We start from the raw sequence: 25,826 nt of genomic DNA on the forward strand, positions 1-25,826 counted from the left end.
ACACACACACACACACACACACACACACACACACACACACACACACACACAGAGCAGGGCAAGGCAGATGCCATACATTTCATGACTGAAAACCAGATGGGCCTCCACAAAATAACTTCACTTGGAGACTGCCAGATTTCAGAACAAAAACATTTAGTGTATTAAAACTAACAGTTTAAGAGGTGAGCCTTCTTATCCCTAATTAGTATTATTGCTGTATTCATGCGCCAGCTGTGAACAATTAGAAGCCTATACTGTATTTCTAAATTCCCACAGACCCAGGAATAAAATTAATACATTTTCACAAAACCTTTCATCTGTTTTCCCATAGTTAAGGACTCTCAGAGCAGAGCAGTCAGTCTCTTCAGCCACATCTGCAAGGAGGAAGCACAAGGTGCCACAGCAAAGTCTTGCCGTGGTTTTCCCCAGTGTTGGACTTTCTATCACTAAAATCCAAGAAACTATATGAGGATCACACCAAGCTTTTTGAGACTATGAGACTAGGACCTCGGTGAATCAGCTACTTGAAGATGGAGTCATTTAGGACTCACCACCTATCCAAGGTCTCACTTGGGGAAAAACCTACTTGGGGAATTACCATCAAAGCCTTCCCTTCCATGGCAGGAAGAAGAGAAAAAGAAGGAACACAAACAGCAAACAATCACCCTGACACTTATTCTTTGATTCCTGACAAGTGGGATTAACAGAAGCAGGAGATACCTCTTGGCCACATGTCCTGTTGTAGTCAATGCTATATTCTAACCTGCTCCATTTCCCTAGCTACCTAAATTAAAGCCAATCACAGATGAATTTACTTTTAAGATTCATATACACACAAATACAAATGGAGGTCCAGAAATAAATCACTACATTCATGGTAAAGTGATTTTTTTCAATATGGCTGCCAAGACAATTCAACGGTGAGAGAACAATCTTTTTAACAAGAGAGACACTAGCATGACTGCATACCATCTGCAGAATAAAAAGGGAAAACAGGAAGTTGCACTTCCATGCTACAATACATGCAAAACTTAATTCAAAATGGATTACAGATCTAAATTGAAGAACTACAACAACAAAACTTCTTTGGAGGAAACAAGAACAAAGTGTTGCAACAATCAGGAATGTTTCTTGCATTTGATACCAAAGGCATAAACAACAAAAGAAAAACACATAAAACAGACTTAATAAAAATTTTAAAATTGTGTTTCAAAGGACACTGTCAAGAGAATAAGCCTGGTATGGTGGTTCACGCCTGTAATCCCTACACTGGAGATGCTGAGGCTGAAGGATTATGATTTCAAAGCCTATGTTACCTGAGGTAACATAAGACTACTTTAAAAATAAAAACAACTAAAGAATAATTTTTTTAAAAAAAATGAAAACTGAGCTGGGATAAAATATTTACAAATTGCACATCTGATAAAGGATTTGTATTCATCATATCCCAACAACTCTGAAAACTCAGTACTAAGAAGACAATCCAAATTAAATAGGGGTGATGGTTTTGAAGACATTTCTTTATAGACATAATATAAATGGCTAATAAAGCAACATACATGCCCTGTTTATCATTAGCCAGTAGGTAAACAAACATCCAAACTACAGAGATAACAGCAGACAACAGAAGTGCTGCTGGTGATACGAAGAAATTAGAACTTGGTGCTTTGCTGACTGGAATGGGAAAAGGTGCTACCACCTTGCAAAATAGTGTGGCAATTTCTCAAAATGTTCAACATTGTTACCATATGACCTACAAAATGCACTACAAATGTGCCCCCCCAAATCAAAACATATGAGCATATGCCACCACATAAATTTGTACTAACAACTGCATTTTCACAAGGTAGAATATGCGTAAGGCCCTGAGTTTGATCCCAAAGACCACAAAAGAAATTAGATAGCTAAAACAAAATAAAAATGGTAATACAGCCATACAATGAAATATTATTCTTTAATAGAGATATGGATATATACAATATGAATAAACCTTGCAAATGTACTAAAAGAAGCCAATCACATGACCATATAATGTATGATTCCACTTAAATAAAATGCTCAAACAGGAAAGTCTACAGAGACAGATTACTGGTTGTCTGAGATTTGGTGGGGGTAGAGGGAGGATGGACTACTAATAGGTGCAATCCATTTTAGTGGGGATAGTATGTTCTAAAATTGCAGTAATGGTTATACAACTCTAAGTGTTCCAAGAGCCAGTGAAATTTATACTTTAAATATGGAAAATTTTGTGGTAGATTAATTCACAGCTCAACAAAGCTGGCATGGTATGACCTTAAATGTTATGTATATGCATATAATGTATACACACATATAATAGAAATCACAAACCATTATAGGACAGTCCTATCCACAAATGGTTAAATAAGGTATTTTTAAAGGAATAAGTAATTTATGATAAATGCTAGATATGTTCTGATCCTTAGCTCAGGATAGAGAACCCCATACCTGGAACTGCAAATGCTGACATGAGCTAAGGTCCTGGGGTCATTGCAGGCTTTGGTAAGTAATTTTATAATTCTACAGGTTTGAGACACATTCACATTCTAATGTAGCACATTGGTTTGGGACCAAGAAAGTGCAATTTGCCCCCATGGAGAAGAGCAGAGAAACACCCCCCCCGCTCCTGCCAAGGGCCACACTAGATTCTCAAGCAGTCCTGGACTTACGGGCCATAGGTCAGTATGTGTCACCACCACTGTGGAAGAGTATTTTCCACCTGCCTCTAATAATACATGCCACCAGTCTCATGGGCACTTGGGATGTCTTCAAAATGGAAGGATCCTAGATAAATCAAGCTGTATGAAGTGTCAGCCCTCATCACATCTTTCGGGTCCCCAGAAACCAATCCTGGAAGCCAGGTGATCTTTTCTGTAGAGCACTCAACCACTTAGGTCCAGGAAACCGAGACTATATATCCAGTGGGTAATATCCCAGTTTAAAATACATTAAAGCTCAACCGGGAATTTTTACTGATGGAACATGGACAGCTGGCCTTCACACCCCAGTTATTGCCTGTCTCTAACAGATGGACAACATTCCCCCACACACACACACACACTGAAAACTCTCTCCTACTCCATCTCTTATTTCCCATAGCAAAAGCCACCTCTATCCTTTTATCTATCTGGAAGAAGAAATATAAGTTAAGCAGCTAGATGAGGTGGCATGTCTATGATAGGAAATGGGTTATCCTGAAAGATTACTGCATGCCAAGCAAAAACTGTAATCAATCTACCTGCCTGGCAAAGTAGAGAGACTAGCCTACACAATGTTAAAACTCAGGGTTATAATTTTAAGAACTTTACTCCAAGGCAGTCAGATAGAATGTAGGGGTGGAGAATTGGCTATGATTTCCTTAAGAAAAGATAGTCAGGCTCTGGTGGTTCACACCTGTTATCCTAGCTCCTCAGGAAGCTGAGATCAGAAGACTGAGGTTCAAAGTCAGCCTGGGTAGAAAAGTCCATGAAACTCTCATCTCCAATTAATGAGCAAACTGCCAGAAGTAGAGGCATGGCTCAAATGATAGAGGATCACCTTTGAGCACCAAAGCCAAGTGGGAGCTCATGGCCTTGAGTTCAAGCCCCAGTACTGGCTCAATCAATCAATCAAGCAATCAATAAAGCAGCTGTTATTTGAAAAAAAACCACTCAATGTTTGGCTCCAAGAATAGCAGGTTTCACAAACAGGGAAAGAGATAAAAGAGGCTGAACAATTTTCTACTGGTCACAGTTGTTGACTGGCAGAGCGAGACATGACTATATAAGCCCAAGTGTTCTGGCTACCTAGGCAGCATCACCACGCCCATCACATGTCTTGCTTCACCAACAATAAAAAAGAAACATGGGGCCAGGCACTGGTGGCTCACACCTGTAATCCTAGCTACTCAGGAGGCTGAGATCTGAGGATCCTGGCTCAAAACCAGCCCAGGCAGAAAAGTTCCCACGAGACTCTTATCTCCAATTAACCACTCAAAAACTGGAAGAAGACTACCATCCTTGAGCACAAAGAGGCTCAGGGACAGAGCCCAGGCTCTGAGTTCAAGCCCTACAACATAGAAGGAAGGAAGGAGGAAAGGAAGGAAGGAAGGAAGGAAGGAAGGAAGGGAGGGAGGGAGGGAGGGAGGGAGGGAGGGAAGGAAAGAAGTTAGTGCTCGTGGAGGAAAACAGAATAGAAAAATGGCTTATAATCCAGAGTTGCCCTGCCCTCCATTTCCCTCTGCGATGTTTATCACTTAAGGCTCATATGGAAAGCTTCAAATGATGACCCATGGCACAGCACCACCATCTAAGAAGGGCCACCTGGGTCCGTACTGCTTGAAGGAATACTTGGGACACTAAGAGTACTTCTCAAAGCCCTGACAGGCTGGGCAGTGGCCTTTCCCTCTATGTGGCTTTACACCTTCCCAGGGCTCTTTCTCTTCCCCCTCCATCAAAACCACTTACTTGAATGGTTTTGAACTTGCCTAACTTTCCAGTGTCAGAGGACACATCCATGGCTCACATCAGAGTAGAGTTGGCTAGGATAGCCAATGTCAGAGACATGTGACAACATTAACTTCCAATGGTTACACAAGTCCCATAAATCTGGTAAGTAGAGGTTCTGCCATCAATTTAGCAGAAAGTCAATCATACTGCCTCAACTAAGAACAAAACAAGATTTCTAGACTCAGTCACACTAAAATATCAGGAACAGAAATAAAATACATCCTAAAGGTACTCAGCATGCAGCTTCAACCACAGTGTCTTCTAAGGCCAGGAGGAATCTGGAAAAAAAATCAGCTGATCTTCCCACAAAATGATGATCTAAACCTCCTCTAAAGATCTTAAGGATCTCACACAAGCGGCCATGTGTACACTTGCTCACCTTCAGGGTAGACACTATCTATTGCCCAATGGGCTTATTCCATCTGCCTGTGTTTTTAGAGAGCTTGTACCCAACCAAAATCAATCTCTTCAAAGTCTCTGCCCCTTTCACTTTTGTCTGTCCCAAAGAAACTAGAATTAAATGGGTCAGATGCAAGTCATTATATTTTTCTAATGTAAGCTTTGTCAGATGGTTATAGTTCCAGAAGATGTTTTTATTGTCCTCTTTAATTCCCAGTAAAATTAAAAAAAAAACTTTTGAATACATAGACTGTGAAAAGAAAATAGCTTTTTATTCAATAAACTAAAAGACTTTTATTGAAGGAATGCCAAACAACACCTGTAAATAGTTTATGGTTAAGAAATTTGACTCCATCATGTTTTCTCTGTTTGTACCTTGAGGCTCAAACAACAAGAGCAACCTGGTAAGAAGTCTCAGAGCAGAGAAACAGTGAATGCCAGGAGGCATGTCACAAATGCTCTCTTAATATTTATTGAGCCAACAATAGTGTTGTGGGTAAATCATATTAACAGAATACACAGAGTTCTGGCAAGTAAAACTGTAGTTCATTCACATCTGATGTATCTACAATCTCCATTTTTATTAGAAGGACAATAAGCATGTAGTTGAAAGGCTTAGAAACAGCATGTTATTTGAATGTCGTGTATTATTTTTCTACCATTTAAGATGTCAAAACTTTTCAGAAAGCATTACAGAGTATGCTTTTTAATGTACTCTAGTTGGATCTAAATATAATTCAACTATTTACATCATTTCTTGCAGAAAAGGCCTTCAGTCTTGGAAATCACTTCAGTTCTTTTGTACAAGATCTAAATAGAACATACAAAAGAAGGAAATCAAACTTTGAGGCAGGGATGGTAAACCTCAGTTCAAATCATCATTTTTGTAACACATAAGACAACAGTGTTACAAATCTACAGCAATTAAAGACTCAAAACATTTAACTTAGAAGATTTTTAAAGTTTTGTCATAAACAAATTTATCTTTCCTTTAATACAAATTTACCAGTCACTAGAATAAACAAACAGAAGATCAAAAGTACATTGCTTCATTCTGTGTTTACTAAACTCAACCAATACAGTTGTTCTTAAATACCTTTTATCCCCTAATCATCTTCCAATATACCATTTAACCTGACAGAGAGTAAACACCCACAACCTCACTGTAACCTCTTCCAAGTTCTCTACTTCCCTTCTTGCCCAAGAGTAAAGTGAATCTCAATCTGAGCCATGCCTGTTTTTGATTGTCAACAAGCAAGGGGTAAAGCCTGAACCCATATCCAACATAGCTCTTTAGGGATGTGACTGAGACGAAAGGCTTTATCTGTCAAATATTTTATCCTGGAAAATTAGGTAAGGTTAAGATCAATCTTGAAAGGGAAAGAGACATTGCAACAGGGCAACCAGAGCACAGATGATGGAAGAGGCAGCAGGAAGTGGCCTCTCTGTTCTCTTCCCTCAGGTAATAGACTTTCCATGTCTATTTGGGAAGCATTTCCTTCCCAGTAGAGTCCACATGAAACCTTCTCCACATGCAGTTCCAGGAATGATGCATGTGATGCAAGGCTAGGCCAACCACAAGCAGCCATGATGGAATTCCTACTCAAATGGCCAGGAAAGAGAAACTTTCAACAGCTCAGAGCACAGGCTGTTAACCTGGAGATGCCACATTGCATCTTGCCTATGTAGTAACATCACCTCCCAAGATTTTGGCTGGGTAAATGGCCACAATATAAAGATTGCGTTTCCCTGCATGCTTTGCACCTTGGGAAGCTATGAGACTTATTCTGACCAATGGAATGTCAGTAGGAAGACTCTTCCCACTTTCAGGTAATGACCCCCCTAAGAGAATGTGTACGTTCTTCCCTTGACTCTCTTTGGACTGGGAATCAGTAAAGGTAAATTGCAACTTTATGTGCATAGGTAAGAAGTATAAGTGAGTGTGGTAGACCTATCCTGCCATCCTGTGTTCGGGTTGTTATATCAAAAGTGAAATACATCTGCATTTTAAGCCACTGTATTTACAGATCTTTTCTTTTTTTTTTTTTACAGATCTTTTCTTAACAGCCTTGCTGTCACCTCAATTCTATAAAGAAGTAACTCTCACAAAGGAAAGCAGAAAGGTAAAACCTGAGGCTCGATGAGAACACACAAGCATATTGATGCAGCCCCACCCTCAACAATGGTACTTTTGGACTTTCCCATTATCTGGGCAAAAAATGTCTTTGTTCTTGTTAAGCCCCATCTGAACTGGAATTTTTGATACCTGCACCTGGAAGGATCTCAACTCTCACTCACTGAATGCTGGCTTGGAGGTCTATTGTTCCTAATGGTCCCAGCTGTTGATGCCTTCCCTTCCCTCCAAGAGCTGCATCCCTGAGTCACCGCCAGGCAGCAGACAAAGCAGCTGTTCTGCCTCTTCACAACACTTGTAAATGAAAAGCGTTCTAGGGACTGACTCCTATAAAGGAAACTCACTATTTCTATAAAGCAGTGTTTCACAAACTCTAATGTGCTGATGAGTCACTAGGAATCTTGTTAAAATGCAAACTATAATTCAGTAAGTCTCAGTGGGGTTCCAGATTCTAGATTTCTAATAAGCTCCCAGATGATGCTGGTCTGAGCCATGTGTTCAGCAGCAAGGTCTGAAAGTCTCTCTGCACACAAGAATCACCTAGGCAGCATCAAAAGTGAAGATGGATATCTGGGCAACACAATCAAGGATGCTGGCCTGTCAGAGAATCATGGCTTACTTGTTCTCAAATTCTACCTTGCAAGAGAATCCCCTAGAAGACTGTATAAAGCTCAGAAGTAAGCTAAGCATGCTGGTACATGACTATGGTCCTAGGTGCTTAGAGATGGGGAGAACGGGAGGGGAAACCACAGTTCCAAAGCAGCCCAGACAAATGTTAGTGAGACCCCACCACACAAACACACACACACAAATATTCTAGGCATGATAGTATATAAGTGCAAGCTCAGTTACTCTGAGGGTGGAGGTAGCAGGAGGATCACAGTCCAAGACTACCCTAGGCAAAAACTCAAGACCCTATCTGAAAAATAACTAAGCAAAACTGGACTGGGGTCATGCTTAACTGGTACAGCACCAACCTAGAAAGTATGAGTCTGAATTCAAACCCCAGTAATAAGAAAAACAAAACAAAACCCTTCAAAATCCCTAGGCTTACTGCTTCCTACCACGCCCCCCCTCCCCATTCTGATTTACTTAGTAGGTCTGGTGTGAGGCTAAGACTGCATTTTGCACTAATTCTTGTGGAAAGAAGATGCTGATTTGAGAACTTCTGCACTTTGACAAGTACTGTCCTAATACTAGACACTGTCCTGATAGACTCCCTGGTATGGGCCTTGGTGTCTATACAGGAAAACAATACTATATACTAAATTGTATTATATCACAACTCTGGGACATTTATTTCTGAGATACACTTGTGCCTGGGAAGAAGAGGAAAAGCATTCCCATTTCCACTTTTTTAATTTCAAAGATTCATCTGTCTGTATGTTTAATGCTTTGTGGAGACACATCTAACTAAACATGTCACGCCAATGGACCAAGTGGGCTGACAAGCCAATGAGCTACAGTGAATGGTTCGTATTAAGAGCTCTCAAAATACTCCCTGCCCCAACTCCATCATAGGACAGAGTATACATTGAGAGGCAGATTTGAAAAGGTCAGTATTTTAATGTTATCCCACAGAGCAATTTTTTAAAACATTGAAAAATCCAGAATTCTTAAGCAAGGGATTCTTAAACAAGGTATTCACCCCCCACCCCCCACCCCGCCTTGGACAATTAAAGATATCCTGTATTTTATTCAACAAATGGAAAACTGTGTTTTTTTAGAGTGGAGGGAGGGCAAACATACTCTTAAATTAGATATGTGAACAAAGTAAAACTATTAATAGATCAGATCTTGGGCTTTTATGCTTAAGCAAGAACTAAAGGCAACTCAAATGTCCTTGTTCCCAAGACAAGACAGCCTAAAGTTGTCTCTTCTATCTCAACTGCTAACAATGGCACAGCATGCAATAAACACAGCTGGAACTGGGTCCAGACTGCAGGAATGGGAGCATGTTTACCACACGTGAGCCACTGTCAAGGACACAAATGGAGGACTTGCACACATTTCCAATCAAGCAAACACACACAGTCCTGTGTGCAAAGCCTGAACTCAGGCAAATCTAATAAGCTGACCAAACAGGCACTTCTGCAGCCAACCCAGAGAACAAATACCCTTTGTTGCCAGCAAAGCTTCCCTTTGAGAAGATAAATGTTTCCATTTTTTTAAAGACATCATCATATGAACTTAATTTCTAGATATATCATCTTTTGCCTAAAGAGCTTTCAAATGTATCACAATGCACCAAAAATAATTATGAGCTGGCAAATACAGATACTGAGAAGAAGGTAGAAAAATGTAGAGGGGAGCAAGAACATTCTAGTTCTGTAGCCTGTGCGACCTGCAGTCACCATTTTCCAGTGACTGTCACCTGTGCTTGAGAGCATACACTGAGGGTACCAAGTCTTACCAGCTCTCTAAGCTGGAAGAGACCAGGAAGCCATCGCATGCTGTGATTCCCACCACTGCTAGAAGACTCACTTGGAGAGCATTTGCAAACCCAGGAGCTGGACTCCGCACCTCCTAGCCTGTGATTTAATGAGTCTGGAGGTTTTACAAGCTCCCCCAGAAGAATCACAACATGCAGAGCAAGAGGACAAAGCTTATCCACAACAGCCTCTTCAGGACCCAGGTGAGAAGTAGAAAAGGAGAAAAATACCTTCCTTTTTCCTCAAACTTTCCTGATGATTGGTGGCACCATCATTCTTCTCTCTCTAAAGTTCAAAACCACACAAGACAATCTTGTCTTCGATCTGTTATACGCTCATACTGACGCTATAGTCTCCATAGCAGACACCCTTCTAAGCACCTGACTCACTAACATGGATTCATGAACCCTCCCAGCATCTCTGATATTGTGACCAATCTCCTCTTCACAAATGTGAACACCAAGGCATAGACAGGTAATATAAGGTGTCCAAGTATAGCCAGAAATGAGGAGAGCTGGGATGGAAAAACATTCCCACTAGGACTTAGGCATACAGCTCAGTGGTAATAAAGTACTTGCCTCTTATGCACAAAAGCCCTAGACAAAAAAGATATATAAATAAGGCAATCAATCTATGCCTCAGCTCTCCCTATTACCAAACTCATGGTTGTAGATAAAGGCCATTATGGTAAAATATTACCTATTATTAAATAACTCTGAATGCTGTGACCATCAATGCAAATGATCTGACAGTTCATTAATTCCAGGGTACACTCTTTTAGTTTGTTAAAAAGTGGTGAGATATTTAAAACACTTTGACTCTTCCCTGGGAAGATTACAGTATCCTAGCAGGCATACTGAAAGCTAGAAAAACAGAATATCTTACTGCAGCTAGTCCTTGCAAGTAATACTGCCTGGAAGCTGTGAAACAATGGTTGATAATAAATGCCAAGTGCCTATCACCCTTGTAACAACAAATAAGGAAACCAGAGTAGTAACTTTTAGTGTTATTGCTTTTCAAGAAAATCCTTTCCTTAAATGTATCATCCCACATTCTTATTTTCTGAAGATCACTGACACAGATTATTTGTTATACTAAGATTTATAAAAGGCTGTGTTTCAAAAGGAAATTATTGAAAGAAGGGATGAATCTGCTTCCAACAGAAAATGGGGAAAATGAGTTTTTAAAAAAGATGTTTATACCTAAGCCAAGAGCCCCAGATGCCCCACCCTCCTATGCAGCACTGATATTTTCAGAATAAAAATGCAATGAATGTTCCTTATCCTTCCTTCAACCTACAAATGCAGGTTTCCGCTCCTCCCCCCAGAAAAAAACATAGTATTAATTCGTGAAAATTTTGCTTCTAGCCCTATTTCATATTTCCAGGAAGCTTTTATCTCTAAGCATTACCTAAAATTACCTATTTTGCACAAAATATATTAACCCCATAGATTCTGGGAGTATTACATATAATGTACATTCTACCCAGTAATTCAGTTCTTCACCACATAGGAAATAAAAATGTGTATTAGCAGCTAATCATTGATATGGGGAATAAGGGAAGGGCGCTAGAAAAGGAACATTGAATAATAAGAAACAATAAGTCTGATGGCCTAGGCTCAACATGGAACTCTGCCACTGGTTACTTATGTCACCTTGAGACTAACTACATCCTCTCTGGATTGCTTCCTTCGAAAAGTCAACTCCAGTTCAAACATCTGTTGTAAGAACTGAAAAGGCAGAATATCCAAAAGAGCAGACTGTGAATTATCCCCACTCTGTCAAGACCTATTATCTTAACTGAACATGCAAAGTCCAGCCCTCACCTTGAGGAGACCAAAGTATAGACAATGGAGAATTTGACTAAATAATATATGAGGTTTTTTTCTTTCTTCTCTGAAAAAACTCTTCAAGTCCTAAACAGTTTCTTAGTGTTCATGCCTTCTGAAATGTTTACTATTCAGAAGTCTTTCCTTAGACAGCAGATAGGGAAAAAAAATTGCAAAAACCAAATTTTTGGCAGTCATCAACAGGATTCTGGTCTTTCTCCATCTCTTTGTCCACTCTGGGAAGGTTTTTACTTTTTGGGAAAACCTTCTCTCCTACAAAGGACTCTTGTTATCCTTGTAGGTTTCTGCATGAAGGCCATGCTGACTACTAGATATGTCCAATTAGATTCAGACAAAAATTGATTCATATTTAACATATCATACATGTCCTAGATAGACCAACTCATCTTCTAATTTCACGAATAAGCAATAGGTAGATCATGGCTTCTTGAAAATAAGCACCCCATCATGCCTTTTCAAGCACAGCACTAGCCACAAGCTTTGCCTTTGGTAGATGGACAGTAACAAGTATCAAGTGCTGACTGGCCCACCATTGTGAATAGCTTATCCAGATAATTACAAAATCTAATATAATCAAATAAAAACATTATACTTACTTAAATGACTTCAGAAGACATAGTTAAGGTCTTAACGTATAAGTAAATTAAAGATTAATCGGTGTTTACAGTTCAAGGTTCGAACATTGACTTTCTTTTTTTGTTTTTCTTTTGTCGATCGTGGGGCTTGAACTCTGGGCTTGGGCGCTATCCTTGTGCTCTTTAGCTCAAGGCAAGCACTCCACCACTTGAGCCACAGCACCACTTCTGGTTTTCTAGTGGTTTATTGGAGATAAGAGTGTCACAGAGTTTCCTGCCCGGGTTGGCTTTGAACCGAGATCCTCAGATCTCAGCCTTCTGAGTAGCTAGGATTATAGGTGTGAGCCACTGGTGCCCGGCCAAACATTAACTTTCTATAAGCATTTTTTTCTATGATAATCTTAAGACCTACCCCAGGTTGGTAACTAAATTTCCAACTTGTACCAAGTCCACTGTGTGCTTTAGCGAAGTGTAATTTGGAAAGCAAGGTTGATGGGAGAAAGAAATCATGTAACGTAGCGTCACACTTTGCCTGGTGAAAAAGAAACGGGTCCTAAATTTGTGAAATGTATGTCGTTTGGTGTCAAAGGCCAGAATATAGTGAGAAAGTCAAGGGTCAAAATATAAGTGAGAAATATAAGACACATGCATGCATACTTACACATAGTCTTTTCCAGAACCACAACACTTAAAGCTAGAAGGAAAGAGAAATAAATATGTAGGGATGTGTGCATGTGTGTATTTTTGGCATTACTAGGGTTTCAATTTAGTGCCTCACACTTGCTAGACAGGTGCTACTCAAACGAACACATTTAAAACAGTGGGTCAGGTTTTTGTGGTAGAAATAACCAGTCATTACTGTGATAATCTTCAAAATAACTGAAAAGAAAATGATTATAAGCCTCAGTTTTGCACCAAAGAAATAAGCTCAGAGACGGTAAGAAATTTCCGAGTCATATGGCTTTTAAGTGGGAATACCAGAAACAGAAATGTAAACTGTCAAGATTCCAGAGTCTTAGACATCATCCCTTACATTAATCTTGATTCAGAAAAGTATATCTCTGAACCCCGTAACTCCATTTGAGTTACAATCTGTATTTCTTAGAACTCAGTCTTTATTGGGCTATCACACACCTGTTGCCCATGTGACAGACTGTTGCCTAACAACTCCATAAACAGTGGCCTTTCAGTTCCTAAACATGTGAAGCCAATCAAGTCAGGATCCTGCACAAATGTGCTAACCCTAGTAGAGTAAACCTTCAGTTACACAGGTTTTAAGCACCTTTACATGACCATTTTTATTTTATTTTGTTTTTCTCAGATGCTTTGCTTTTTCTGCATCTATTGAGATCATCTTATTAGTGCCTGAAACTTAATAATTGTATTGCTTTTCTGATGTCAAAGCATTCATAGTTCTTCTTTTAGTAAGTAGCTGTATTCATCAAAGGAACACAAAGCCCAGACGATGAGAAGGAGCAGCCTCCTATCTCTCTCTAGCTCAGCAATGTCAATGGTGTGGTTTTTGAACAATCAGCACAACTTACTTAGTAAAAGCATATAGGAGTGCTGACATTTTTAACTTAATTTTTGAAGAAAGTAATTGTAGATTCACACCCAGATCTCTGGTACCCTAAGGTTCCCCCAGTGGAACATCTTATAAAACTATGCGTAAATATCACAAGGGTATCAATATCAATACAATCAAACCATCACATACTTTACTCAGGTTTCTCCACTTTTACTTGTGTTTGTGCGCATATGGGTATTGGGGGAGGGATGTACTTAGTTCTACACAACTTTATCCCACGAACAGGATTGTGGGAGGTTTTAATGTAGAGATATATGTCTATACCACAGGTGTAGTAACTCCTGCCTGTAACCCCAGATACTCAGGATCCAGAGGTTTGCAGCTCAAAATCTTAATATACTTACTATACATTTTTTTCAGTCTCACATTATCTGTTATAAAGTCTGCATGATATATACATGCCAATTAACACAAATAGGAATTCTTCTTTTGACCATTACTATACTACTGTACACTCAAGTTGTATGCAAGTTTTAAACTATTTTAAGTTAAGTCTTCAACACATTTATAAAGAGTTTCTTAAGCTAAAATCATTTCCTTTGGACAGATCTGCAGAAGTAGAAGTACTGGAAAAGAAGTGCATTCACATCTTCCACTTTCAGTGTCACCCAGTCCCTGAAAGAACCTTCCATCAACATAATGGGGGTCCAAATAGGAAAAGATGAAGTAAAACTCTCCCTCTTTGCAGATGACATGATCTTGTTTTAAAGCACCCCATGGACTCCACGCCCAAGTTACTCGAGCTGATTCAAAACTTTGTTAAAGTAGCAGGGTATAAAATTAACCCTCAAAAATCAATGGCTTTCCTGTATGCCAATAATGAGAAGAGCATAGCTGAAATCAGGAAAGCAACTCCTTTTGTCATAGCCCCACAAAAAAAACCTACAAATTAACTTAACAAAGAAGTGAAGGACCTTTATGATGAAAACTTTAAAAATCTAAAAAAAGAAATTAAAGCAGAACTACGGAAGTGGAAAAACCTCCCATGTTCCTGGATAGGAAGGATTAACATTGTGAAAATGGTAATACTGCCAAAAGCTATTTACAAATTCAATGCAATACCTATCAATATCCCAACCTCATTCTTCAATGAGATCGAAGAAGCAATCCAAAATTCATATGGAACAATAAAAGACCTTGAATAGCAAAAATAATCCTTAGCACACAGAACAGTTAGAGGACTAACAATACAGACTTCAAACTCTACTACAAGGCCATAGTAATCAAAACAGCTTGGTACTGCCACAACAACAGACCTGAAGACCAACTGAATAAAACCGAAGATCCAGAAATGAACCCACAGACATATAGCTACCTAATCTTCAATAAGGGAGCCAAAAAATAGAATGGAAGAAAGACAGCCTCTTCAGTAAATGGTGCTGGAAAATCTGGTTAAACACCTGTAGAAAACTAAAGCTAGATCCTTATACATCACCCTGCACCAGAATCAACTCCAACTAGATCAAAGACCTTGAAGTAAAAGCAGACACCCTCAAAACATTACAGGAAGGGAGAGGAGAAACTTTAGGGCTCCTTGGCACAGGCTGAAATTTTATTAATAAAGACCCAGAAACACAACAAATCAAAGAAATGGGACTTCATGAAACTGCAGAGCTTCTGCATGGTAAGGCACATAGCTAGTAAGATCAATAGAGATCCCCTGGACTGGGAGAAGATCTTCACTGGCTATACAACAGACAAGGGCCTCTTATCTAAAATATACTTAGAACTCAAAAAATTAAATACTTCAAAAACAAATCCTCAAAGAAACAACTGCCCCATTGATAATTGGGCTATAGACTTAAAGAGACTTCTCTGAAGAGGAAGTAAGAATGGCCAATAGACACGTGATGAAATGCTCAACTTCTCTGGCCATAAAAGAAATGCAAATTGAAACAACATTGAGATTCCACCTCACCCCAGTTAGAATGGCTGTAATCAAGAAATCTAATAACAACAGATGCTGGAGGGGATGTGGCAAAAAGAAAACCCTACTGCATTGTTGGTGGGAGTATAAATTTGTCAACCACTCTGGAAAGCAGTATGGAGGTTCCTCAAAAGATTCCGCATAGAGCTCCCCTATGACCCAGCAATCACACTTTTGGGCATTTACCCAAATGAAAACAAACAAGGCCATACTAAACCTACCAGCACAACTATGTTTATTGCAGCATTATTTACCATAGCTAAGATATGGAACCAACCCAGATGCCCCTCAGTAGATGAATGGATCAAGAAAATGTGATATATATATATATATATATGTACATATATACATGTATATATATATATATACATATATATATATATATAATGGAATTCTATGCTTCCATCAGAAAGAACAACACAGCTCCATTTGTTAGGAAACAGACTTGGAAAAAAATCATATTAAGTGAAGTAAGCCAGTCCCAAAGAAATTTAGATCCCATGGTTTCCCTTATTTGTAATAACTAGTATACATATAGGATAATCTTATCAGATGAGCTGAAAAGCTCAAAAGCTATGTACATATGTCCATATAAGATGATGCTAAGTGAAATGAACCCCAAGATATGGACACAAGAAGTCTGTCTTTATTGTTATTGTCTTAAATGTACCATGTGATTTCTTTTTTATTTGTTTCCTTTGTATGTTCTTCCCCTCTGGCATATCCCCTGTTATCACTGTACTTGATTTTGGTACCCTGCATCTTGTATATACATTTGTCTAATCTGGGGAAGAGAAGGGGAATGACAAAACTTGGAAACAAGGACACATTGTAACAATGATACCCACAGGACAGTATACTGGAAAGGAACTTTACAACTTCAGGCAGTGTGGGGGATGGGGGTGGGGAGGAGTGTGGGAGGTGGGGGAGGCAAGGATAGTGGGACAACAACAAGGGAAGGGGTAAAAATGATCAACAAGTAATGTACTCATTGCCTTACTCATGTAACTGTAAACTCTCTCTACAGCATCTTTACAATAAAATAATTTTTTAAAAAAGAACGTTCCATCAGCCTGAAGTGATAAATGATGTCTTTTCTCACATCACCCACTTTTAGAGAACTGACTATTCAACATCTGCTCAATATCTCAGCACAGAACAAGTCTGCCCCAATGTAGGGAAAGGCTCTAGTAATGCAAACGCAGGCTCTGTTACATATATTTGTAAGTTAGTGTTCATCAGATGACCCAGGTAGTATATATGCCAAGTCCTTTCTCTTTAGAGAAAGAGAAACCAGGTATATAACTTGCATATGACATAGTGAATGAATATGCCACTTGCTAAATAACTCCAACCTACTTTATCTCACATATACTTAAGAACTTACTTTAGGACAGTCCATCTTGTAGGTGAGAAAACCGAGCCATGGGATGTTTGGAAACATTAGGATTGTATAGTGGGTGCATTCTAACCCAAGCTAGCCTAGCTCCAGAGCCCAGGTTCTGCTCCATGCTACCAGAGCCAGCTCATACATTCCCATTTGTGCTTGGCCCACAACTCCTAGCAGGCCCCAGTGATGAAGAAGGAAGCAAATGGAGGCACCCACTCCCGGACCCACTGTGGAGGTAGAGGTACAAACCAGAAACCTAGGGAGGAGCCTGACATACTTCCTAAGACTATGCCTAAAAATGCCTCCCAAATAATATCAGGAAGTCATGTTGTCTTCTATCTAGAATGAAAGTAAACTCTAGCAAACCAACTGGTCATAATACATTGGCTTATATTAGAAAATGCACCCATTAGGTCATGAACAGGAAGAGCAATGTAATCCATCCTAGTACACAATTTAGTGCAACTGAACAGACAGCCAGCAGCTATCAGAAAGGACTCACTTTTCCACACTGTGAATCAATTCCTAGCTTTAATAAACAAATCAGAAGCATTTCTCTTTAAAATGGGGGTATTCTCAATAAACACATATGATTGTTATTTGTTATTTAACAAAATAAATAAAGGTAAATCTTAAAAGGAAAAAACAAGAAGTATTTGATTGGGAAGAAACATAAATATTAAAGCCAAGAAGTTCCTCTAGTTCAACTCCACCATTTTAAGGATGATCCCATAGAGGTTTGTTCTTACCTGCAAAGTTTCACCTGACTCTGCATTAACATGCTATAACTTTAGTTTCGCTTAATAACAAATTGTAGAAAAGTATTTTTAACTTTTCCCCACTTTTTGTAAGACCTCAAAAATATTTTCCTTTAATAATTGCATTATATACATTCACATACCCATATAGATATATATATACATATTTTATGTTGTAAGATTAAATTCCATTAATTGCAAATGCTGCTTCAGTGCTGTTTGTAGTTAATGTACTTGTGTAATCATAAGAAAAATAAACATCAAAATGCTTTGTAAAGGGAATAGTAACTGCATCTTTGCAATAATTTCACAAACAGAGTCAACCCTTGAGGAAAGAACTGTTAAGAACATGTCTGGGCTTTAATAACATTTTTCCATAGCTCAGAGTCCTCGCCACAAATTAACCACCCATCACACATCACACCTCACACTTCTGGTTAGACATTCACTGGAGAAGCCAACAAAGACTTCAAGGTTACTCCCTTTTGCCTGCCCAGAGACACGTGAGAAAAAGAGAAACATCCACATCCCGATTTTCACATTCCTATTCACAAGCCTTGTTGCTAACGTTAATTCTCTGAAATAGACTTGTCAAAATGTGATTAAGATTTCTCAATAGTATGAGCTGAAGCTCCAAATAGCTAAAAGGAGTAATTCCATGCATTCCCACCTCCCCCCTCCCTCCCAATTAAATTACTCCGTATGGGTCCTCGGCCCCTTCCATTAGATGTCCAAGAGCAAGCACACTGGCATGTACATAACACAGATCATTCTGGACTCTCAAGCCAGCTAAGAAAGAGCAAGAAAGGAGGAATACACACACTGCTGGTGTACTGGGACTTCTCATCTGGCTCTTGTTTACACTTTACATCATCCTTGCCTAGACAATGAGGCTGGGTCAAGAAGAGTCAAAGCTGGCCAGGTGGCCCAAGACCACCAAGGCCCTCCCAGAGCACTGCCATCGATAGCCACAGTAAAACTGATGGACTAAGCATACCCATCAACCCCACACTCCAGCCCTTGAGCACCTGTATTTGATGACTCACTAACAGCAGTGGTTGACCTAGCCTCTGTCCTGAACCCAGCCCTGTGTGTAGTTCAAGAGTATGGAGACACCACCCCTCCATTCAGACAGAGTCAGTGTTGATGGGAGAGAGGTCATGGAGGTAAGAGACTTTAAGCAACACATTACTATGGGTCCCCCACTTCATAGCCAAGAAAACAGAGGCCAAGGAGCTAGGCATGTGGCACATGCCTGTAAAAGCAGCTACCTAGAATGCAGAGATGTGGTTCAAGTTCAACCAGGCTTGAGTTTCAAGACTAAAACTTAAACTTGCCCACTTCCCAAACCCAAACCCTTTGTGCTCTAACCCCAGCCACTCCTGAGAGCTCTAGAAGAGATATGGGAAGGCACATAATGAGGGGGTAACCCATGCCATCTAGACCAGTGATTTCCAAGTGTGATTTGACTCATTAAAATCGTCAGAAATGCTTTATTAAAAAAAATACAAATTACCCATCCCCACCCCCATTCAAAGCCTCTCATGGCAAAGGTCAGAGGTGAGGTCCTGAGTCCTGTAGCTATGCATACTTGCAGTGATTCTGACCATCAGTTGGCTTCCTACATATAGAAGCACAGAAATAAACATTTGGGTTCTGGAGCTGTCATGGAAAGCTAGCTGAAGTTTAGACTTCACTGATAGAATTTCAAAGGAGAAATTCTAAAGAGGTAGCTATGTACAAGCAGGGCTCCTAACAGTGACACCAGCAAGTCGAAGCATGAGACACAGTAAGGAATGACCAAGACAGTAACAAGGAAAGAGCACTGATAAAGAACAGTTTACAACTCTCGCTAAAGCATGATAACAGGACATACAGATATTTCTAGACCATAGGTGTCATGATCAGTGTAGTAGAGAACATAGCAAAGAGCAGACTAGCGTCTGGGCTAGGAATGGCAACTACTTAGTGACGGACAGATGCATAAGCTGGAAGAGCTACCAAACACAAAAATAAGTAAACGTGAAACACACTGGAAGAAAAGCTATCTGGCTCTTTAGAACACAAGCCCCAGGTAGACCAGAAGGGTTTACTGGTTTTCCAGCACTGCATCCCAGTATAAAAAAAGGACAATTCAGATTTAGACCCAGACAGTCATGGGTGTGAACCAAGTCAAATGAGTTAAGGATTTCTCCTAGACTACCCTCAAAAGGACTCTAATGAAAATAACAGTCCTGAGACACTTGACCAAATGTGAAGTAAGAGTAGCTTGTTTTCAGCAAAGGTCATCTTCCTGACTTCTTGCTTTTCTCTGAGATTTTGTAGGAGCTTCCAGTCAACAAAAGAAGTAGCTGATTTTGAGTTACCAAAACATACTGTTGATAGAATGACAGCTTTTCTTCCTGCTTTGGGAAGAAGAAAATGATGGGTGGGATCCTTTAGTTTGGTTGTTTTGGCAATAGAAGAAGAAAATCTCGTGAGAAACTAAACTCAGAGGCATTCCTCCTAAGACTTATTGGGTCACAGCCAGCAGGCAGGCCAACAGCACAGACTTGATGGGACTCCCTATAAACCTTAATGACAGAGCTGGTCACGCACTGTGTGTCTGGGCCAGCCAGAGGCAGAACCAACCCAAGAGGCCTTTAAGCTACCCTCTAGATGAACAATCAGGCTTCCAGGGCTTCTGGTAACTTGAAAAGTAGCTCAGGGAAAACCTTAGCTGTTTTTTTTTTTTTTTCATTCTTTCCAAACAAATGACTGTCCAAGGCACCACCTGAATGACCATGTTACAGGGGGATTCCCCTGACAGACTGTCCCTTGAAAGCTTGGTACCATCACATGAGGTACACTAGCCTGATCTGAACACGGCATAATGTATACTTGTATCAAAACACCACAGGGGAACCAAGCGCTAGTAGCTCATGACTGTAATCCTGTCTACTCAGCAAGCTGAGAAATGAGGATTACAGTTCAAAGTCAGCCAGGGCAGAAAAGTCAGTGAGACCTTGATCTCCAATTAACCAGCAAAGAGCCAGAAGTGGAGTTGTGACTCAAGTCAGAGCAACAACCTTGAGTAAAAATGTCAAACAAGAGAATGAAGCCCTGAATTCAAGCCTCAGTTTGGCACAAGCACATGAAATGATTATACATAAAATATATAGAATAATATTTATTATGTAATATATATTATGTATTATATTTACACATTATATTTATAACATAGTATATATGTAATCACAATATCCATAAATATATACAATATTTTCAATAGGTTTAAAAAACAAAACAGATATACCAGGTTCCAGGACTATGAGTTGAAAGATATGGACAGATTTCCTCTTGGACACCATCTCCTGCAAATCTGAGTTTCTAAGAATTTTCCTTCTTAAATGCCATCTATCTACGGCTATTATCCAACAAAAAATAAAGAGCTCTGGTTCCTACCAAACTAATTTGTGTCACTACAACAGTGCAAATAGATGCTTTTCAAAGAGCTGCAAGGATTTAAGATTTCAATGTCTTTTCCTCTTGTAATGCAAACTTTCCAGAGCCTGCCTTTCATAATGTCCTTCGAAGTAATGCATGGCTCCAAATGACTTGACAGTTTCTTTTCATTTATAGACATCTAAGCATGTTTATAAAATTCCACTACTTCAAATTGCTTCCTTTTCTCAAACATATTTCCAGTTTCAAATTATGTGTTTATAGCAGTCTGCAATATATTATTTCTAAAGATAAACAAGTCATGAAACAAATGGACAGAAAAACTAGCAGCAGCATATCTCTACTGCCACACGCAGACATCCTTTGCTGAGCTGTTTCCCACAATGAAAGTCCTAACCTGCCTGTAGAAGGCATGAATGGACCACTGGGAATAGGCTTTCCCTGCTCTCTGCATCCAAGAGAGAAGGACTACTACTTCCTTTCAGACACCTTTGACTTAGGCCCTTAGAACCACCCCAACCTCCACTCCCATTCCCACCGGCCCTGCTAAATACAAAACTGCAGATATTTTTTCCTTTATTTTTTTCCTTTGAAAAAGCCTCTGGCTCCGACAATGATTACTTCTAAATCCTAGGACACAGTTGTAGTTTCCAAATTAAAAGGCAAAATTCTGAAAATAATGTTTCATGGCAGCTAAACTTCTAAAAATTAAGCCTTTCAAGTCTGTTTCTATTAATGCCCTGCTAACATGAAACATTCAAGAGGCTGAGGGATGATTTAAAGAGACCATTAGCCATTCTGAGCCTGTGAAACAGTTTCTACTAAGAAAGACTGACTCACCACTGAACAAAGACTGTATAGGAGGATATCCAAGTTGATATCTTGAAAATATCTAACCAAGATAGCACCAATGGCTGGTGGCTCACACCTGTAATCCTAGCTACTCCGGATGAGATCTTAAGTTTGAAACCAGAAGTCCTCCGGTAACAGGTCCATGAGACTCTTACCTACAGTTAACCACCCAAAAAGCCAGAAGTGGAAATGTGGCTCAGGGGCCAGCTTGAAGCACAAAAGCTCAGAGACAGGGCTCCTGACCCTGTGTTAAAGCCCCAGAACCAGCACAGAAGCAAGCAAGTAAGCATGTTTGTGTGTGTTTGTGTGTGTGTGTGTGTGCGCACAGGCACACACACACACACACTAATCACACTTGCAGGGGATATCTAGTGGTTCAAAACTGCCTGCCCACAAACAAGCTGTTCACTGGAGAAACACTGGATTCTGATTCAAATTGACAACTAGTAAACACTAAAGATCTGGATTTCAGGGAAAAGCTCTCACTGGGGAGGCCACCTACAGTTGAGCAAGACCTTTCCTTAAGGAGAACTGTCAGATTTATGCAAAAACTCCAAAGGCTTTTTTCTCCACAGTCCCAAAACGGTCGTATTTCCTAACAAAGTTCTAAACAGGAATAGGGGGAGGAGTGGATTTCCCCTTCCCTGTTCAGCTTTTTGGCCAAGCTTCTCTTAACTACATGAGGTTGTCCTTTTGCCCTGTATTGCAACAAAGATGAACAAGGATGTTTGTTTGTTTGTTTCTGAAATAAACGGAGAATCATTTCCCTTGCGTGTATAACGTGCCAAAGTTCATAAACTAGCTGGGGGACTGCTGCTAATTGCAACGGATTCAACCATCATTTGCCACTGAGAAATACTGATAAGGTTCACAGTTGCATTTTACAATGGGAGTGCCCAATTCCTTATCTACTTACAAGTTTCCCATTCTCCATGCTCTGACCTCAACTAACTTATAGGGTGGGGGAATCCCCCCCACCGAAGACACCAAAGATGTTTCCCAGTTTCAAGGGTTTAGGAGAATTGGGGGAAGCGCTCACCACAATATGACACACACGAAGATAATATATAGTGATTTGTTTTGGAAGCAACAGTTCAATTAATTAGAAATGGGCACATTACTAGGCGGCAGAGGAGGAAGTCCTTGGGAACTACAGAAGGCAGAAAGGGTCACCGGCCCTGACCAGAGAGTGATAGGGGAGTTGGGGCGGGGGTGGGAAGAGAAGAGGAGAGATTCGAAGCCACCCAAGGAAGGAGCTCAGGATTTCCACCCAGGAGATCCAGAACTCCAGGCACCCAACACCCAAGGCAAGGGCAGCCAAAGAAACCGGGAGGCTGGGGACGCAGTTTCCATTAGAGGGCGCTCACTGGGTAATGCAAGGAAACCAGCTCCAAACCCAGAAAAGCGATCCAAAGGAAAAATCAAGTTTCCACTGCCAGACAGGGGGAGGATGCTGGAGGCTGCCGCCAGCCCTGCCTGCCGGGCCTGGGCCTGAGAGCTAGGAAGAAAGCAAACAGAAGGAAAGCCTCGACCCCCGCGGGCCCACGCCGCCCGAGGCCGAGCTCCGTGTCACACGCATCCTTCGGCACTCCAGTGCAGCCCGGATTAAAATGTCGCCTTCCCCTGCCCCATCTCCACCGGGCTCAGGACGCCCTCCGGGGAGGAGGAGGAAGTCTCGGAGGACTAGGATTCCATCAGCCAGCACCCTGACATTTTCGGGGGTGCGTCTGTGTCCCCCGCGGGACTGCTGGACGGCGTCTCCACGGAGGAGAACGGGTACCTCGCCCCAGTCGCCGCGGGGAGCATCGAACAAAAGAACTTTCACCAACTTTTCTCTCCGGACCTTCGCGGGTCTCTGAAATGGGAGCTCAGAATCCCCAAACTTGCACTTGGGAGAGTTGGAAAAGAGGAGGGGAAGGGAGGACGGGTTCCCCTCTCCACGCCCAAAGTTTCCAGGTCATCCCTAGGGCTGGCCGAGCGCGCGCGCGGAGCGCACCGGAATCCCTGCGGAGCCTAGCGTTGCTCGGGTCGCCAGACAGCGGTTCCCTCGGGTCCAGCAAAAGACTCCCCAGAAAGTGAGGAAGTTGGGGGTGACTTGAGAAGACTGCTACTCTTAAGTGTGCACCCCCCCATCCCTAGAGACCATGGAGGCCCCCCCCCAGCAATCCATGCTTTTCTGCGGGAAGAGAAGGGACAGCGGGAAAAGGGGGTGGAAGAGAGATCGCGTTTGTCCTAGACGACCCCCACTCACACACCCGTCGCCCCTCCATCTGATCACTCAGATGGAGCTCCCCGATTTCCCCCACCCGCTGCCCGGGGATCCCCCGCTCTGCGCGCGTGCCCTCGCCTGGGCTCCACTCACCGACTCGGCCGACACCAAGGCCACCAAGCCCAAGGTGAGGAGGATCCACGCGCGCTGCATATTCCCGGGGACCAGCTGCTCGCCGGCGGTGCGGGCGAAGTGGGCGAAGGGAAGATTCAGTCCTGCGCTCGGCGCGGGCCGCCTCGAGGGAACGGAGAGCCGAGCCGCCGCCGCAGCAAGCGCGGCTCCCGGGCTCCGGGCTGCGGGGTTTGAGGGGCGCTCGCTTTCTCCTGCGCCTGCTCCCGCCGCCCGCGCAGCGCCCTGGGGAACGCGGCGCCTTTTTTCCCCTTTCTTTCTTTTTCTTTCCTTTCTTTCTTTTTTCACTTGTTGGCTTTCTGCGCTTCCCGACGCCGAGTTGGGGCTCCCGAGAGGCTGCTCTTCCCCGGAGCAAGCTTCTTGATCGGCCGGATTGTGACTCCTCCGCGAATCCCTCCCCGGGTGGGGGATTCAGTTCGGGGATTTTTTTTTCTTTTTTAAGGAACACAATTCAGTGGCTGGAAATGGAGCTGCGGCTTGAAGTTTGCGGGCGGAGCGGCGGGGGCGCGCGCGGTGCGGGGCCGGAGCTCCCGGAGTATCTGGAGAGCTGCGCCTCGGAGCCCGGCTAGTGGCTCGCGGGCCGCGCTCCGCCTCCTCCGCGCCGCCCCCTCCGGGGCCCGCCTCCTCGGGCTCCCCTCCCTCCTCCCTCCTCCCCTCCCTCTCCCTCCCTGCCTCCCACTCTCCCTCCTTCCCGAGGCAGCCTGGGCAATCGAGTGACTCCCAGATCAACCCCGGAGAAATTCCTCCCGGATTACAGCCCGATTGGCAGCTCCCGGGACCAGTGGGCGCCCGCGGCTCCGCGCTGTGGCTGCGCCCGCCACGCTTCAGCGCAGGCAGGGGCTCCTTCTCCCGCTTCCTCCTCTTCTGCTTCTTTCTAAAGGGTCGGATCGATCAGCGGCAAAGAATCCACGGCAATATTTCGCTTTTTGGAGATTAGGGCCAGTAAGTACCAAGAAACGCGTGGGCGAGTTGAGAGAGAGAGAGAGAAACTTTATAATGTTCAAATGAGGTGAACTGCTCATAAATCACTGGTTTGTGAAAATTGCATTTTAAAAGACAAAAATGCCCCCCCACACACACACATACACACACACATTCCTCCCCTCCCTCTCCCTCGTCTAAACCAAGGAAGGGCAGGATGGATCCTATCTACCCAGTATGAGCAGTTCCAAAGCGCATAATTTCATTAAAGGCTTGAATGGCATTTCTGCCTCACACATAGTGCATGCCCCAGGGCAATTATTAGGCTCCATTTCCGCGTACTGGTGTTCACATTTGGAAGCTACAAATAGGGCAATTTGATGAAAAATTGGCTAGAGACCCAGAATAATAACAAGCTAAAGAGAATTTCAAAGAAAGGAGGGATAAACTCCTTTCTAGCTTGAAGAAAATAATGCACTTGTATTTCTTGCGGTGGAGGAAATATTTGGTGATGAAGTGATGTGTTTGTTGCCTTTGGTATGTTGTGGAATGTGGCAAATGTATGTTCCCCTTCTGGCTTCTCCACCGCCATTTTTTCCTCTCTGACTTCGAGAGTAAATGAATTGTGGATCTGTTTGCTTCTACAGTGCCCA

The 25,826-nt window shown here is 41.9% G+C and overlaps 1 protein-coding gene across 1 annotated transcript in view; it reads right to left on the reverse strand.

Annotated features, from left to right (window-relative positions):
* The window catches only part of Sdc2 (syndecan 2), a 109,974-nt gene extending 85,183 nt beyond the window's left edge, over positions 1-24,791 (reverse strand). Inside the window, exon 1 of the mRNA XM_013012540.1 lies at positions 24,217-24,791. Within this exon, the coding sequence (XP_012867994.1) occupies positions 24,217-24,276 (60 nt within the window). The 5' untranslated portion in view covers positions 24,277-24,791. The remainder of the gene's footprint in view (positions 1-24,216) is intronic.
* Between the last annotated feature and the right edge of the window lie 1,035 nt (positions 24,792-25,826).

Source organism: Dipodomys ordii, unplaced genomic scaffold, assembly GCF_000151885.1.
Source record: "Dipodomys ordii isolate 6190 unplaced genomic scaffold, Dord_2.0 Scaffold17, whole genome shotgun sequence".
Lineage (NCBI taxonomy): Eukaryota > Metazoa > Chordata > Mammalia > Rodentia > Heteromyidae > Dipodomys > Dipodomys ordii.